The 18,410-nt window shown below is 32.7% G+C and overlaps 3 protein-coding genes across 6 annotated transcripts; 1 reads left to right on the plus strand and 2 right to left on the minus strand.

The window, feature by feature from the left end:
- Positions 1-24: 24 nt before the first annotated feature.
- On the minus strand, positions 25-2,829 carry LOC101259823 (COBRA-like protein 1). Its single transcript, XM_004236019.5, has 6 exons — positions 2,592-2,829; positions 1,837-1,916; positions 1,164-1,620; positions 858-1,017; positions 477-754; positions 25-397 (listed from the first exon to the last, which is right to left on the minus strand). Exons 1-6 carry the CDS (start codon positions 2,695-2,697, stop codon positions 102-104), a joined length of 1,377 nt encoding a protein of 458 aa, XP_004236067.1. The 5' UTR covers positions 2,698-2,829; the 3' UTR covers positions 25-101.
- A 3,201-nt stretch (positions 2,830-6,030) lies between these two features.
- On the minus strand, positions 6,031-8,791 carry LOC101259522 (pentatricopeptide repeat-containing protein). The gene is made up of 2 exons (XM_004236018.5): positions 6,939-8,791; positions 6,031-6,366 (listed from the first exon to the last, which is right to left on the minus strand). The coding sequence occupies exon 1, from the start codon at positions 8,546-8,548 to the stop codon at positions 6,980-6,982; it is 1,569 nt and encodes a 522-aa protein (XP_004236066.1). The 5' UTR covers positions 8,549-8,791; the 3' UTR covers positions 6,031-6,366; positions 6,939-6,979.
- A 655-nt stretch (positions 8,792-9,446) lies between these two features.
- LOC101259227 (psbP-like protein 1, chloroplastic) lies at positions 9,447-14,937 on the plus strand. Of its 4 annotated transcripts, none has more exons than NM_001347337.1 (9): positions 9,447-9,569; positions 9,788-9,875; positions 9,957-10,068; positions 10,803-10,886; positions 11,062-11,144; positions 11,444-11,566; positions 11,727-11,798; positions 13,727-13,823; positions 14,643-14,937. In NM_001347337.1, the coding sequence occupies exons 2-9, from the start codon at positions 9,810-9,812 to the stop codon at positions 14,744-14,746; spliced, it is 741 nt and encodes a 246-aa protein (NP_001334266.1). In that variant the 5' UTR covers positions 9,447-9,569; positions 9,788-9,809; the 3' UTR covers positions 14,747-14,937. The 4 variants fall into 4 exon arrangements, with proteins under 4 accessions (NP_001334266.1, NP_001334267.1, NP_001334268.1 ...); NM_001347338.1 differs by having other exon boundaries at positions 9,447-9,564; positions 14,643-14,931; NM_001347339.1 differs by having other exon boundaries at positions 9,447-9,564; positions 9,799-9,875; positions 14,643-14,929.
- The last annotated feature ends 3,473 nt before the right edge of the window (positions 14,938-18,410 follow it).

The following is an 18,410-nucleotide window of genomic DNA, read 5'->3' on the forward strand; positions in this document are numbered from 1 at the left end:
ATATTTTACTGAAGATATTCAATGTTGATATAAACAAGGTCCGGAAAATTCTCTTCATTGGAAGCAATTAAACTCTTCAAATGTATTTCTTTCTTTTAGCTTTACAAGTTATGTGAATATAGTAGAACAAGAGATGCCAAAAATCCAGCTAAAGAGTGCAGTAGAGTAAGCCTACTGTAGGCACTAGCATTTGGCAGGTATGGATAAGCATCCGGAGGTGGCATAACACAGTTATCGCCATTAAAGTAAACCTTTCGAGGGAAAGCCCATCCCTTTTCAAAGGTAAACTTCGATTTATCTTTCTGAAATATGATCTCTGATTGCACATTTCCAGAAGGTCCAGCCTGCATTAGTTGATCATTGTAATATTGGATTCCCCAAAACATAGCAGTATCATCTGAAGAAGATGAAATCAGTTAGACAGCTAAAATGTATACGTAAGTTGTATTTCGTTGTCAAGGGAAAAGAGTACTCACTAATGGAACCATAGGGGAGCAGTGGCTCATAATTAAAGCTGAATATCTGGGTGAGGTTCTCAAAGTTGGGGTGTTGAACAACAAGATTCCACTGGGAATAGTTCATTTTGTAGTTAAAATTTGTGATTGTAATCTTTACCCTCCAGTAAGCTTTATAATTGGATTTAATATGCCAATGAACTCTGATCGGACACATATGTTTAGTACATCGGACCACAGGACTGTCATCATCTTTTCCGGAACTTAGAAGTGTTGAGGCTAAATAAGGAGAGTCCGGCCTGTCAGAGAACATACAAAAGTATCAAATGAATATTAAGAACTTTTGGAAACTTAAACAAAAAAGAAAGGGAGACTATGCGATTAAAGATAGCGTCTGCTCACTCTACGCATGTTCCCGGTTGTGTAATGTTATTTTGACAACCACACGTGCAAGTGGGACAGTTTATAATTGTGTTGTTGTAGAAAGAGGACAGTGAGACACAACAAGTCGGTGTCCTCTGAGCTAAAAACTGTGAATACGTGCAAATAACATTCCATGTCACTGCAAGGAAAAAGATACAATTAATATGATTACACCTTTAACTTTACTAGTATAGACTCAGAAAATTTCATGATCAAAGAGGTATGCATCATTTGCGGATGTGTCATGTCACTAGTGTCTTGAAAAAGTAAACGAACATAACTTACTCAACGCTTGAGTGAACCTCCTTCCATCTGGTGTTAGAAACTTGGTTGGTTTCCCCTTCACTGCAGGTCCACATGTATATCCATGTCCCGGTGTTTGTAGAGTGAAGTTTTTTGGCAACCTTACTGTCTTGTTACTTGTTCCTGCTAGACCGACAGTTAATTGGAATGCGCTAACAGCGTTCTCTGGGTCTTGAACCCACGAGCTAATTACTCCGCCTCTGCAGCAATTTGAAATTTGCTGGTTATATGGAGTTCCTGGTAACAAGTCTACAATGGATGGGTCTCTTTTGCAGCAATGAGGGATATTTTCTTTGAATTTCGAACAATCTCCTTCCTCTGTGGCTTGACCTCCAACTGCACTCCAAATTATTTCTTTTTTTGTCCATGTCCAACCTAGTTGCCATCCCGGTGCTTCAATATGACGATACATTTGGAAGTTATATATTGTTACAATAGCCTGCTTCATCCAAAGGAAAAAAACAAAATCCTTTTTTGGTCAAACACAACTGTGATAAACTTCATTACAAACTATGATTGTTATATTAAGTAACAAGTAATATTCCTACCCAAAAAACATTATTGAACTTCCACTTTACACTAATTCAAATAGATTAAGAAATGATGCAAACTGAAAGAACATTTCATTAGTATTAATAAGAGCAAATACACTCACCATATATCCATCTGTAGTCCAAGACTTAATATCCCATTTGACAGTAATATTTCCATTGGGATCAAGTGTATCATAAGCATCTGCAATAATATTGCAGCAAACAGTAAACTACTTAGCTCGAAACAATAAGTAATAGTAGTAGACTAGTAGTAGCAATTTAATCTCTCGTATACCAAAATGTGTTCTTCCTAGAGACAAATAAAATTCTTAGTACTCGTCCTTATGACTGAGCCAACAACAATGAGTAATCTGAACTAACAACTTATCAGCCTGACCAACAACAATTTAAACACATCGAAATCGAAATCATAGACAAACTCAGGATAAAATGAAGGATAAACCACAAAAGAGCAAAAAAGGGAGAAAAAAAAAAGCCTTTTATAAAATGGTCAAAATGTTAGCACATTATAAAGAAACCACACTCAAAAACTCGAAAATCCAAACTATCTTTGACCAAAAATTTAATCAAACCATACCCAAAAAAAAAAAAAAACTAGTTTTTTCAAGATTATTATAATATAATCCCTTTATGTAATCTTGACTCTGTTTTTTTCCAATGGAACAGTTCTATTAACAATGTTACATTTTGAATCAAACCCCAAAATATACATTTCTATGTCCAAATTAAATCAGCTATATCAAAATTGAAAGATAACAACAAAAAAAGATTACATTTTTTAAAAAGGTAACACTTGAGTAGCTAGATAATAGTAAAAGAGACGACCACAAAACTGAAAAAAAATTAAAAAAATCACCTGTAGATGTATAGCACATAAGAGAAAACAACAAGGCTATCAAAATTGCATAACTTCCAAATTTATTGATTGATGATCTTGAGATGGAACAGAGACACACCTCCATTGATGAGTAAATAAATTTCAAAAAAAAATGTGTTTTTTTTTTTGAAAAACTTGGGAAGGGTGAGGAATAGTACTTTTTTGTGTTGTATTGGGAATGGACATAGAAAAAAAAAAGGAATTTTAGAATGTGTTGTGACAAAGAAGAGTTTACCTTATTTGTGATGTTTTTCTTACATATAAGACTACTAAATGTTTTTCAAATGGGGAAAGGGGAGGGAGGGGTGAAACAGACTTTACAGAGCCAACTGTCACCGGATGGTCAATAAGCTTCCTTTTTAATAAGAAATAAGTTATTCATATAGTATTAATTTTCACGTATTGTTATTTGACAATTTCAAAACTCGCGTAACTATTCTTGATTGAATTGTGAGAGTGTTTATGTGTTATTTTATATCGGATAGAATGTAAATAACTACTAACGAAAAAAATAATACATAGATTCGCTCTTTATTAATCTTTATATTATTAATATCTGCACAATTTTAGTCAAAAACGAGTTACGTTAGATAAAAGAATAATTAATTTTAGAATTTTAGCTTATCCTTTCTTTAGTTGCTAAAAGAATTACGTGATAACTTATCTCGAGAATAATATATATATTTTCTTTTATACTAAAAATGAAAATACCAATTTTGAAGCAATTTATTAATTCTTGAATCAAACGAGCCCCAAGTATATATGGTAGTTTCCAAGGCAATTTTCAGCGTTTTCCATTTAGTAAAAGTAATAAATGTCCTACTTATTAAATTTAGCTAGTATCAATTTAAAATCTCATTTTGTTCAATAAAATAGGTGATATAAAGTCAAATCTTAATAAAAATATTAAATATATTTAATAAAGAATGTTTTTTTTAGTGCTTCACGCGCATAAAAATACTGAAAATAAGAATTGTTTTTCTTTAGTGCTTCACGCGCATGTCTTGTAATTCATATTAATTACTCCCTTTGTTAAAAAAAAATAGCTCATTTTATTTTTTATTTTTTAAAAAAAAGAATAATTTTTTTTAATAATATTTTAATTTTAATTTTTCACGTGAACATCTTTAAGGACACAAGATTAAAGGGTAATTTTATGGATTTGACCTAATTTTAATTTAGGACCATTAGATTCAAAAGTCTTCTTTATATTTTTAAATTTTGTGTCAAGTTAAATCAATTTCATTCTTTGTGAAACGGAAGAATTAATAATAAAAAAAAATTCATGAATAAATTTTATATATTACTCTTTCCATCCCATATTAATGGTTGTTGGACCCTAAATTCTCAAATATTTTCATGGCTATCATTTTTATGTGAAGATTTGAACAAAGTATTATTACGTGTTTGATCATAAATTTTGGGTAAATAATTAACTATATTTTAGAAATATGACCTATACATATAAGTCTAAAAATTATGAAAAATACCTTTAGGTTTAATTGTCATTTTATGATAAATATGTTATGTTAATAAATAACCTTATAACATATTTGATGATAATTAACCACAACAAAATAATAATAATAGGGGCAAAGGCAATACTTCAATCGCAAATTCGAAATTGTCACTGATTCAACATGAATTATAATGCATTAAAAATAATAATTATTTTTTCGACACGTTCGATATAAATAACAAAGATAGATAATTATCAGTGAAGTAATTTGATAGATAAATATTAATTGGAATTAATAAATGATGATTAATTTTTATAAAATGTAAGAGTTTTGAGGTAACTTTTAAATTTTTAAAATTTCCAAATGTTAGAATTTGACCTAAATACTTATTTTTCCTAGTATTTGAAAACTTGGAATATTTGATAAAAATATTTACTAAATAATGACAAATTGCATGGACAAATACCATTTTTCAAAGTTTTTCCCAAATATATTTGGGGTCAAATGGGTCCTAAATATATGTGGCAAAATGCTTGTTGATTTACAAAATATAGATAGAAGTATTTTAACTTTTTCTCATTTGCTCTTAATATTAATTCTTTTTAAAAAGTAAATAATTTTAAAAAGAAATTAAGGGTAAATTATTTTTAAAAAATGAAAACCTCTGGAAATGTGACAACTTAAGAGTCAGAGTCTCAGAGAGGGTAAATGGCTGCCCCTATACATGCAATATTATGGGTAGATATTGAAATTTTCGGAGACTCTACGATATGCGTTCAATTCGAGTTGGAATTTTACATATTGTGTTTAATTTAGATAATGATTCTTGGAGGCTACTCAATTCTTAATCCTAGTTTATACCTATATAAAGGGTACTAAATTCCCTTAAAAGACATCTTGAAAAATCCACAAATAGATCAAGATCTCAAATACTTCACAAATTGATGAATTATTTATATAGAGAGGTCAAATCTAAATCATCCTAGTTCGAGAAATACGCCACTAACAGCCCTCGAATCATGGATAAATCATCTTAGAGAGTAGAATCAAGGGAGGAACAAATTTGTATTCACAATCTTGACAAATAAAATCACGTTTCTTCATATTTTATTTGTATGAATTATTTATTTTTCATATGTTTAAAATTTGTTGGAAACATATTAATGAGTAATTAGCATCCAAAATAGGTTTAATTAGGGTTATACACACCCTAAAAATGGCTAACTGTTGAAATTTTCTTTCTTCTTCATACTTACTTGCCCACGTGACTTTTCTGGGCTTAGAAAGGCAAAAACTATTCATTAAAAAAAGTATAAATGAACTTTAGAAAAAAAAAAATTATTTGAGGTCGTCAATTTTGTTTCTTATAAGGAATTCTGATCAAATTGAAGATTGTATGTATCTAGAAATGACTAATATATATAGCGCTACATCATATAACAATGGTTTTGACCTTCCAAAAAAAAAGTTAAAAAAATGGTAGCAAAATTAGTATAAGAATTGGCTTCTCAACAAACTCTTATGGTTTGTTATAAATTAATCTACATTTAAATAAGGCACATCTTCTTCTTCCTTTTTTGTAACTTAAAGAGAGATATTTGACACAATTTTTTGTACATTATTCCATATTGGATGGAGAAAACTTTATCTCCTCTTTTACATGTGAAAATTATTTGTGATATTGATGTAGTTTGTGAAGATACTTTAAATTTGTTTGTATATCTAGAGAATACCGTGTTAGTATATATTCCTAGAGAATTTATACAGTGGGTTTTTAATGTATTGTTTTCTGGCTAAAAGTCGTGGCAATTATCATTATTCATACTTGGTCAAGTACTTTGGCTTATTTTTCTTCTACTTGTACTATTACATTTTAAAAAATTGTTGAATGACATGACACATGGCATAATCTGAGACGCAAGAATCTTCAAAAATAATGTTTGAGTAATACTATATGATTAGGTCAATCATAGGTTGAAAAATTAATGAGTTAAAAGTGAGTTTACAGTCTCACCATTTTTTGTGTTATGGTTGTTACCATAAGTTGTTTGCAAGACCATAAAGAATAGTAGAACAAAGTACAAACCACAAAATCCAGTTTGAGATGAATCATTTGTATCTCAGCTTCAATAGCATGTTGCCTCTAGCAGAAGGGCACAAACTAGGCAAGCCTCATTTGAGAAACCGAGTTATCGATCACAAAAACACCATAGAATATTACAGCCAAGTTCAGTACATACTCCACACAACCACAACCTAGCTGAAGTGGACAACATTTGCACCACAAGGGACATCTGGGATTTGAGTTTTGCATCAGAGAGTAAATTAACTATTCTAATTGACAGCATAGAGAAGAGACTTAATGCACAAGATATGGTCAGCTTTAAGACTAAAGGGCATAGCGGAGGGTGAGGAGTCCAACAATCATTTTGAGCTTCCTGTGCTACTGTTCTTGCATCCACAACTCAAACAAACCAATACTATACACGTGCGCATATACAGACAATGCACAGTGAATTCAACACCAAGGACTGTCAATTAATCTAGTCACAAGTTATATAGATTTATCTGTCAAACGAGAACCCATACAACTCAAGTTCATCCAAAGTATATAAGAATGTTACTATAGGAGAGATGATGGCAAGTCTGTTCTGTACGCATCATTACCAACTATAGCAAGAATAGACAGACACATTCAGAATTTATAGTTTTAAATCAATTCATGAGATACAAAAATATAAATTCATTCATGAGTTACAAATTTAAAGGTCAAAAAAATAAGGTAGAGAGCATTGTTGTAAGCCAAAATTTTATTTCTAGTATGGTCAAGACATAACAAAATGAGGGGGAAATAATGTCAACATACCATTGGAAAATCTCGCTCAAAATCATCCAATACAGAAGGGATCAAAATGCTCGTCGGGCCATCTTTTTAGGTTTCTTCACATAACTAAGGCGAATTTTCTTTAGTTTTGTCCTCTTTCTAGCCATTTTCTCTGGAAACGTCTCCCTCTTCTTTTCCTCCTTCTTGGCAGGGGCGGATTTCTTCTTTGCATATTTTGGGTGCACCATATAGGCCTTTGGTTCAACTGCCAGATCATTGCTCTCGGCTTCCTTATATAGTGCATTTGCTTTGTCAACCCGATTATGAGCAACCATTTTTCCGATCAACAAGTCGTATGTCTTTAACCCCGGTTTGCAACCATCCTCTTTCATCTTTGCAAAGACACTCATAGCATGATCCAATCTTTCAATCCCACATAATATTTTCAAGAATTCATAATAGGCCTTCTTATCAAGCGCATCCCCAAATCCTGCAGATCTCATCCTATCAATCATTTCATCACCTTCTCCAACTCTAGCAGCCTGGTACAAGCTCCTAATAAGAGTGAGAAACGTTGTTTCATCGGGATTACAACCCCACTCCCCCATCCTATAAAACAGATTCAAAGCATCCTCTGTTTTCCTAATCTTACATAAGTTAGTAATCAAAACATTAAAGGTTTCGACGTCTCTAGGAACGCCTTTCTCCTCCATTTCTAGCAACACATTTTCTGCCTCAGATTGAAGCCTGAAAGGATCCTTCTTCCTACACAGCTTACAAACACAATCAAGTATTGCATTATAAGCTGAAGCCCCAATTTCGAACCCTCCCCTATACATCTCCCCAGCTAACCGCTGTGCCTCATCAAGTTTCCCATCAATACACCAACCCCTTACCAGCATATCGCATATATATTCGTCCGGGAAGAATTCGCAAGCCAAACTTTTAACCATTTTCTCAGCATAGCTAGCAAATCCATGCTCACACAACCTAGAAACTACCAACTTCAAAGAATCTAAATCCCTCGCTAAACCGTAATCTTTCTCCATATTTTCAAAAAATGCTACTGTCTGAGTGGGTCTTCCAGCCCTAACAAGTCTATCAACCATGGATTCTAACGTCTTCCTTCCCGTTAACCCTATCCCATCAATAAGTACATCCTGGGCAGCTTTAAAATCCTTTCTCCTTCCAAAATAATCCACAAAGCAAGACACAACCTCATCATCAACCTTGAAACTTTCCTTAGACTTAACCCACTTGAAAAACCCTAATACTGTCCGGCCTGCATCTGGGGAAAGATTGAGTGTGGTAAGGATCAGGGAAGGCGTCAAATTGACATGGGAGAAAGAAAGATCGAGACTTTGTGGAATTGATAGAGATTCTGCATCGAGCTCCTTAACAAGCTCAGATGAAAGAGACTGAGCGGTTGTTTCTTCTTGATCCCTTCCGGATTGGGATGAAAAGGATCTGAAACTGGTAGAATAGTGCGAAAAAGAAAATGAATCATAGTGGGGAAGTGGTGAAGTGAAAAAATGGGTTTTGGAAAGGGAAATCTGGGAACAAGGAAGGTGGTGCGTTTGATTGGTCGCCGACGAAGAAATGCAGCGACGGAGAAGTGTCCGGATTGTTGATGGGGTGGTGATTCGACGCATTTTTAGTGTGTACTGTGTAGTGAGAGAGGAAGAAAGGGCGGCGACGGCAATGGTCGAGTGTTAAACCCTCTCTTACTGCTACAGCGGGTCTGGGCTTTGTCTTTCGGGTTTTGGGCCTTCCGGGTAACCTGAAAATTGACGGGTCTTTCACAAATAGGAATTAGTTTTTCCGTAGTTAATATATGTGAATATATTGTATATAAAATTAATTACAGCTAAATAAGCGCAAATAAAACATAAATATTAGAAGTTTGAATTTTAATAACATTTTTTATATTAAAAATTTATAAAAAAGCATGAAAACAAAGTAACTTGCTGTAAAATTAATGATATTTATATTGTAATTACTCATAAATCTATACAAAACATAGCTCACAAACTTTACGAAAGATATAAAATGCACTAGAAAATCTAGTGCGTTTTCCATGGGCGAAACTACTCACCAGACCAACTAGTCAATTCTCAAGGGTCCAAAGGGAAGGCAATTCATAATCTGTTACCACTCTTTCATTTCCTCTTTATTAAATTTTGATTATTACTAATTAAATATTTTAGAATAGTAAATTTTAGTTCGTTGCAATGAATATTTTCTTATATATCTACCTTCTTCTTTTATAATAATTGTGCTTTATAGCATGTAGATTTTAAATCTAATAAATTTCTCGTTACAGTTATTATCGTTAAATTTATTCGTGGTATGCTTATATTTTCATTATTCAACATTATTAACTTGCATGTTTATTTTCGATTATTTATATTCAAAAGTAAACTGTAGTATTACTCCATAAGTAAATATAAAGATAATAATATGATTTTACTCCCTATTCAAATTTAAAATAACGTATAGGGTATTTAAGTCATTTCCCTATATAATATAATGGGTGGAGGGGCAGGAGAGGTGGGTGGATAATTGAGATTTGAGAGGGAGATATTGGATGATGTGAAGATTGCATAAACTGAAACCAACTCAGTCTTCTTCTCCCGGCAACCGACGCTTCTTCACCGGTAGCGACATTGTACGGTAACTGTATCAACTACTCATGCTTTTCTCCATATTTTACTTACTTATCGTCGTAAAAGGCACGTAGAACGTACGGATACTAGAGTCACTGATTCTGTTGATTATTTGTTCTCTGAGAATTCAATTGGAAAAACCTAATTGAGCTGTTTACTGAACTCATTTAACTTGATTGGATAAACAGTGTGTATACTTGTTTTCATGATTTCACGATTTCACAGTTTTTGCTTAGGATTTTGAGGGATGGTGTTAGTTCAAAATTATATCACTCCGTGTCAGGCGTACTTGCCAAATGCATCTTCATCTCAGGTATCGTGTCGGATTCTTCTTCCATCTTGCTTAGCATTGATAATGTATCCCAATTTTAAAAGTTCATTTTCACTTATAAAGGTGGATGTGATGCATCAACTGGGGTGGTTTAGGAGTGGTCACAACCGTAGGGCTCCTGGATGTGTTATCAGGTCAGAGAATGTGACTGAAACTTCCACTTCCTCTTGCCAAGGTTAGATTACTTTTGAATTTGTAACAGAGTCTGATCGAGCTGTCAAATTAGTTATATCTAAGAAGGCCTTGACTAAAGAAATGAAATGTGACCGAGTATAAAACTTTAAAGTTCAATGACTTTACTCAGACAATGTCTTAATTTATTTCTAGTTTTATGATTACAATTATAGGTAAAGTGAAGGAAGAGTACACAGTTTCATAGTTCCTGTAGAATTCTGTGGGGGATCCCATTTAACGTAGTGAACAGTCTTATACTGAAAAAAGCAGGGATGTTTAGTTCAATATTGTAATCTCCTCTAGTTTTTATATGGTTATGTTATTTCGGTTCGCTTTACCTGCTATTTTGATGAGCATAAATGGGATCATCTTCCAGGTAGAGGAATAATGTTTTAATGATGAAGAAAAATGAGCTCAAAATTGCTGTCTTATAAAGGAATTTGAAGTAAACTTTATTCTATTTTGAAGGAAAAAAATAAGTAATAATGCATGAATTGGTTGATAGTAACACCTTTGCATACATGAACTGCAATGTTGTTTGTTGGATGACCGTTTCAGTTCTTTTATCTTGAATTAAATGTCATCCCAGATTCCTGATATGCTCATTATAGGCTCTTCTTTTGATTATAAGATGTGGGAATAGTCCTGGCAGTTTATAATTTTGTCCGATGTTGATTGACATTTTGGCATTAAAGCAGGACCAGTCACTATTTTCCTCTATCCGTTTCCTTACAGATAGACTTGGGAGGCGTCAATTTCTTGCCGTGGGACCAACAATTGTCCCGTTGCTGCTGATGACTTCTCAGATACCAACATCATGTAAAAGTCTTTATGCAGCATCTTACCCTGTTAATTCCCTACATTCTTGTTTTAATGTTTGACGAAATGAAGTTGTGATGCATTTCTCACAGTCACACTTCCATTCATGTATCTTGTTGATTCTTTAAATTTTAATGACTGGAATCCTAAGAGTAGACCCTTTGATATGGCTCAGTTGCTGCAGGAAATAAGAAGGGATTTCTGCCTGTCACAGACAAGAAGGATGGATACTCTTTCCTCTATCCTTTTGGGTGGCAGGTCATCTTCACTTAATGACTATAATGTTCTCTGTTGGTTTTCATTTACGTCTGTCTTTTGTTCTAATGTCATAGTTGTGTAAATAATTTGCTTGGGAAACACGAGTATGGAGCTGCATTTATGGGTTTAGCGATTTCAGATTTTCACTTCATAAAATAAATTTAGTCACCTTTTATAAAATTTAACTAATTTTTTTTAGCTAATTTCTGAATCACTTTACCCTCTTATAAATTAAACCTGTCTTATCCATTTATACTTTTCTTTAGCTGTTTCTTTATTCATTTTCTACCTTTGCCCAGGAAGTCGTTGTTGAAGGTGAAGATAAAGTTTTCAAAGATGTTATTGAACCACTAGAAAGTGCTAGTGTAAATTTGGTACCAAGCAGTAAAGAGGACATACGGGATTTTGGTTCGCCACAACAGGTTTGTTAAAGTGCTAAATCACTTATCCTAGACATTTACATGAAAAGGCTTCATGTAACTGTTTGGATTATTTTGCCCAATGGAACTTAGATTTTCAGGTGGATTTCTTGATTGTGGGCACTCATGAATGTGTCCTAACCACAAACTATGCATATTGCAGGTTGCTGAAACTTTAATAAAAAAGTTTTTAGCATCGCCTTCTCAGAAAACAAAACTAATTGAATCATCAGAGGTGTGTATTTTGATATTTCTTCCATTACTGAAAATTTGTAACTGATCCTTGACTGCTTGTCATGCTGAACTATCACTGGTGTTACTGTTGAATAAACATTTCACAGCCTTAGAATCTTTGAATTAACTCACTTATATATCTTCTTTCTGGATCGAATCATTTGGTCAACATATTTTAATGTTTTATGCCCTTAAAAAAATCCATTCGGCCTTGCAAAAAATAAAGCTCATGTATTGTGTAGCTACGTTGATGCAACAACAACCAAATCTAGTCTGAAGCTTGTTTAAGAAATACAGATGTTCTATATCTGTGCAAAGGAAACACTCTACTACCTACTAATCGTCTAACACTATCTTTCACATTGATGCTTTTCAATCTAAGATCATGTCCTCGATTAGTTGCAGATGTGTCATGTCTTGTACGATCACCTCTCCCCTGTGCTTCCTCAGTCTACCTCTACCTCTCCTCAGACCTATCGTCGCCAACTTCTCAATCTCGTTTCCCACATCTTGTCCACCACGACAGCTACTCTCACGTTGCCATGTATATCTTCATTCCTGAACTTATCACTTCTAGTATGCCCGCACATCTATCCGAACATTCTTATTTCTTCTACCTTCAACTTCTGAACAAGCGAATTCTAGATTGGCCAACACCCCACCCCTAACAACATAATCGGTCTAATTCTGTGTAGTAGTTAGTCCTGAAATTTTCTAGTTTTAGTTAGGTAAACCTTTTCAGAAGTTCTGAACTTTGCCTTTGAAAAACATATATTTATCTCCATCTTTTTACAGTTCATGTTGTGACATATGAGTTTGTGCACTACTTTGACTGCTGACCTGTGTTCCAACATTCTCATAGCTCTCTAGTGGCACTCAGGTCTATTTAGAGAGCATAAGTGTAGGAGAAATTTGGTTTACAAAAAAGCGGCCTCTCTTAAAATCTCTACCAAGGAATGATTCCTATTTGTTTTTGGATTAGTACCAAGAAATGACAAATAAGTTTAGCAGTCATGAGTCTGTTGTCCTCCTAATTAGTTTTAAATGCCAACCACTTCACAATTCTTGGAAAATATTTGAAGCCATCTGGCTTTGGATAAAATTACTACACTAAAAAAGACTAGTTACTATATGAGGTATTGAATTATATCTACTAAGGATCAGCTATTGACAATTTGTATCATGTAAGATAAACGATGATCAATATTTATGATTCAATTTCTAGATATTCTTGGATTGAGGTCATAAATTGCTTAGATTAGTTTCACTGGAGCAAAGTTAAGCTATTTCTGCCTTTGCTGTCATCGTTAGAAATGACATTTTAGCTATTTCATACTTGAATACATCACAAGGAAATATGACAAGTAATCCCACCCAGTTCGTCTCCCTTTTGCAGTCTTTCCGGGAGGTAATGAGATTTTTGTAAAAAAAAGAAATGATAAAAACTTCAACCTACACAACTCCCAATGAATGAAGGAGAGAGAGAGAGAGAGAGACTAACTTACAGTCATGAGGTGAGAGTCATAATATTTTGATCGTCTAGCTCGTCTTTTCACCTTTGTACTAATGAAAGGAATAAAGTTTTAGCCTATCAAGAAAGGCAGTTAATCTGATGCACATGGAATTTTGATATTGCCAGTAAACAGCTTCATAGTTTGACTTTTCTACGTGCTTTACTTCAACCATGTGTAGATTCTTCATAAGAAAGCATATTCCTGGTGCGCTCTACTGACTAAGGAAATCATGGCTTTTTTAGTAAAATGAGAACTGGGATAAGATTCATCCCGAAATTTGCACAACTCTGCGAACTATTATTTTCCTTATATGCTTACTACTTTTTATCATGTTTGTATTATCTAATATCAGCTTTTACATAACCATTGGATGTATCTAATTTTATTTCGGGATCATTGTCTGATCATTTTGTAGCGCGTCGTTGATGGAAAAACATATTACACGTTCGAGTTTGTTGCACAAGCCCCAAATTATACTCGGCATGCCCTCACTGTAGTCTGCATTGGCAATGGTATGAATTGTATCTTAGGTTTTAATTGATGATGTGCATGCTATGGAGAATGTTCTTCTTTGCTGGCTTGGTTCTGGAATAGAACTTGGTTACCTGCAAGTTCTTAAATTATTGTAGTTAAGCACTAACTATTTAAAAGATGCAGCAATTTAAATCTCGAGGACATTCCTCTGAACCTGAAAAATGACATGCAGTAATTTTCCCCTAACCTGCGGAGTCATCAACTTAGCAAGAACCGATTCAGTCTCCTATATCCCCATATAGGATAATATGCTAACGTATAAAGATAGATTTATCTACATGGACAATAAGGTTTATTAGTTTACTTCTACCTCAAAACTTATGAGTCATGCAAGTGATCTGCTATCAGTGACTGTCTTTGTTGTCAGCATGCTAGTAGATTAGGCCTTCTTCCAATAATTCACTTCTTTTTTAGTTATTGGAAGAGGGGGTTCAAACCCCTTAAAACTAAAACGTTGATGCATTCAATAGCTTGTATTATATAAGCAGTACAACTACTTCTATCAACTGCTATATTTGTTCATTTTATCTGCCAGCCCTGAGTGCATTGTATCTATAATTTGAATCTTTCCTATGAAATGTCTTGAACTGACGATAAACTTCCCATTGTTTAATTTGAACATAAGGCTAATGCCGGTCAGCCCAAGACTTCCCTGGTTTCATTTTATGTCTATCCTAATCCCCTCCTGTTATTTTTACAACTCATTGCGTCTAAAATCACTGTCTTTCAGAACTGCTTTTACGTGGACTTGAATATGCATAAACTTGCTAATATTTGAATGGTGAATCGTAATGCAGGAAAGTTCTATACATTGACAACTGGTGCAAATGAGAGGAGATGGGGGAAGATGAAGGATAGACTACAGACTGTGGTTGATTCCTTCCAAATTTTCAATGTTTAGTATTAACTTCAGTAACACTTGCTTTTTTGTTGTTAAAATCCCAGTTTTCATCTTTAAATAACTGCGATCAGAGGTTGTATAATTAATGTAGATATGAGTGTCGTGCCTATTCTCACCCATTGCTTGTCAAAATAACATTACTGATTTTATGGCCGCAGCCTTTATAGAATACTCATTGTTCTATTTCAATATCCCTGTATTTTCTTTTCTTTTCTGTACTGCCCTTATTGTAAAGAAAACATTCCCTACGAACACGACTATTTTTCTTTCTTACAGTAAAATTTCATACATTCGTTTTATTAGAGCACATCATTTTCATGGCATGTATAAGCCCTGAAATCATGCGTAAAAAGCTTTGTGATTTGTTTTTACCATTCACAGCATATGTGCTCTAAATTAACAGATAAAGAATGAGAATGGCATGCAATTCTATTAAAGCATGATTCTTCTATTATTTCTTTGACCCCATAATTTTCTCCTGGTGGTCTTTCTTTATTGAGCCAAATTCCTGGTTGGAGCTCATCAGGAAATGATGATCTTAAAAGAATATGTACGTACACACACACATATATATTAAGTTACCCTCTAAATAAAAAAGGCAAGCTTTGTGTCATTTTCATGGGTACAAGATCATGTTTCCCTGTTCCACACAGCAGTTTTTTCCATGTATAATAAACATTACTTTATCTAGGTTTCTTTCAGATGAAGCATGCTACCTTTAATTTATGCCCTTAAACATCATTATATGCCATAATGCTGTCACTAGATAAAGGGCCAAAAAAAAAGGCCAGGTTAGGCCGTTTCATGGGATCCCCATTCACATTAGCAGCCAGTAGCACAAACTCCTGTTTAATAATTAAGATTAACTCATATAAATATACCTTTTAGATATGTGTCAAAATTGGTTCAGAACAGCACATAGTGATGGCCAAATATATTGTATTGTATTGTCCACTTTTTTTGTAATTGGCATAAACTTTGCTCTTTCACAAACAGAGACATACAATGTATGAAAGATAAGAAGCAAGGGTGCCCCTTGTTTATGGTTTATTTAACATGTCCTACAAACACTAAGCACCTCTAGTGTATGTAATAATCAACCGCACATAGGGACTAAATTAATATAAAAATTATACAGTTTTGTAGATATAAATTCATAAAGTTTTCGAAAAATTTGATTTTTCTAGCAGTTGTTGCATCTTAGCACTTTTTTTTTTTAATTACCTGTTAAGATTATTTGTTGTGTAACCTCTTTTCACACGAGATGCATAAAAAAAAATTTAAATAAAACACAATCAATTTTAGTGCAAACAAAATTATTTCCTCATTGTATGGCTCTTTTGACAACACACGCATATTTACATGACCCTTAATTAGTTTAATTATATATGGTGGGGTTAATTCATTAATGAATAGTATCATATCTGTTGAGATTAGGGATCAAGAGATAAATTAATATTCGCTCTATTTTAATTTACGTGACATTTTTCGTTTTTATAAGTTAAACAGTTAAAATTTGTTATGCATGGAATCTTCTATTTTTTTGAAATAAAATTTATATATTTGTAAACTACGTAAAAAGTACCATAAGTCACATTAATAATTAATTCAAAATGTTTAAAAGATCTATGCAAAATTTATGGTCAAAATATAAATTTGTTTGAATCTTGAAATCTAAAAAGTCTCACGTAAAATGATAGTCTTTGGGTGCATATTGATAAATTTATTCATATGCAATATCTTACAAATCACATATAAGATATAAATTGTATTTAGATAAGTCATATGCAACGAACTCAATCAACAAAAGAAAAATATAACATATAAATTTCCTTACGTATATTATACCTCATATTGCACCAACTTAACTATCCTCAGGGATTGTGAATTAATAAATTGTTATATAGTACATGCAACAAGTTATGATGGGGTCCAAGATGAGACTGAGAATCATCATCATAGGGCATCCCACAAGTAAGTGACTGTCAACTTCATAAAAAAATATGATAAGAAATGTGCTTGAAATTCATGATCATCAGTAGAATCAGTATACAGCTAAACACTTTATAATATAATAATTGCCATGCCTCTTCATTTTTATTGGATGTACCCATATTTGTAAATATGTGGTATATTCACTGCCACTTCTCATTGTTGTGTTTTTATCATTTAGAGTAACTTCACAATGAAGAATTTATTCTCCACATTACATTCCAAAGGGAAATTACTTTTCCATTATTTGATATTCACCATATGATATTCCATTGCCTCCAAATCGAAAAAAAAAAAAAGTACACTAGATATTTTGTACGAATATTTGTACATAACCCCACTCATAAAAAAAAAAACAAAATAACTTTAATTTATATTTAATTACAAAGTAAAAACGAAGGCAGAGACTCATGTGCAAATAATTGAAAATTATACTTATGTAAATATAATTTTTTTTCATATATATGTATTAATCTCTTTGACATAATGAATGAAAATCATTTTCATCCCCAAACTTCCATTTAAAAGCCAAAGTCCCCTTAATTTTGAGAAATGGTCATTTAAAAGTAAAATAGATCGAAATTAACAGTTTTAACGAAAATCATGCTTTCGTCGTTCCAAAATCAAATATTTGGGAGAAGACATCATGGTGTTTTTTCCTTTTATTGCATCCAACTTATGTACTCCTTGTTGACCCTCATATGGTAGTATGTCGATTCACCATGTGGCTATTGTTACACTTAATTTCTTCAATTAAATCACCCTTTAAGATCTTGATTAACCTTTTGATTTAGTTTTGGATTAAGCACCTACAATTTAATTGAAAAATTAATCATGTTGATAAAATAGTTGGCTGAGTGAGATATATATATATATATATAGATATATAGATAACTAGCCCATTTGATTTGTACTAAAACAATTAACAAATAGATATAATATTAGTAAGGCTCTTCTTATCTAACCTGGATATATATAAGAACTACTTGTTAATTAGTATAATTTGAGCTTAATTATTCCTTTGAATTGGAACAAACTACTTATTAGTCATGTTGTAACTTTATATTATAATTATAATATTAAATAAATACAAAGGGAACCTTAACAAATCTAATAAAGCAAGAAAATAATCTAACACAATCCCAAGAGAGAATCCATGCAAATTATGTGGTGTAGGTTGCTAATATTCCAAATTTTAAAGGAGAAAACTTGGAAGAGAAGTTGTAAATACAATTTATATATATATATATATATATATATATATATATATATATATATAATAGGAAGAAAAAAAACTATTGGTGGTCAAAGGAATAATTGCTCTTCCCTGTCCACTTATTATATATGTAATATATTCCCTTCCCTTTGCAATTCCTACCTCATCATATTATTCATATCATAATACATAAAAAAAAAAAATCAAAACTCAAAATAAATATCGAACGTATACCAAAAGTAACCAATAATCATAGATGCCATTTTCCCTTACAATATTCTTATTTCTTTATCGAACTTTTAGCCATATCTTTTTTATCGAAAGATCCAAATTTTTATATATCATCCCAAATCCCAACCATACACGTTCTTGGATAAAGTTTGCGTACGGATATGCTGTTTGGTTTTTCATGTAGCACACCATGAGAAACAACAAGACTAATAAGTAGTACTTGGT

The sequence above is a fragment of the Solanum lycopersicum genome, chromosome 3, assembly GCF_036512215.1.
Source record: "Solanum lycopersicum chromosome 3, SLM_r2.1".
Classification (NCBI taxonomy): domain Eukaryota; kingdom Viridiplantae; phylum Streptophyta; class Magnoliopsida; order Solanales; family Solanaceae; genus Solanum; species Solanum lycopersicum.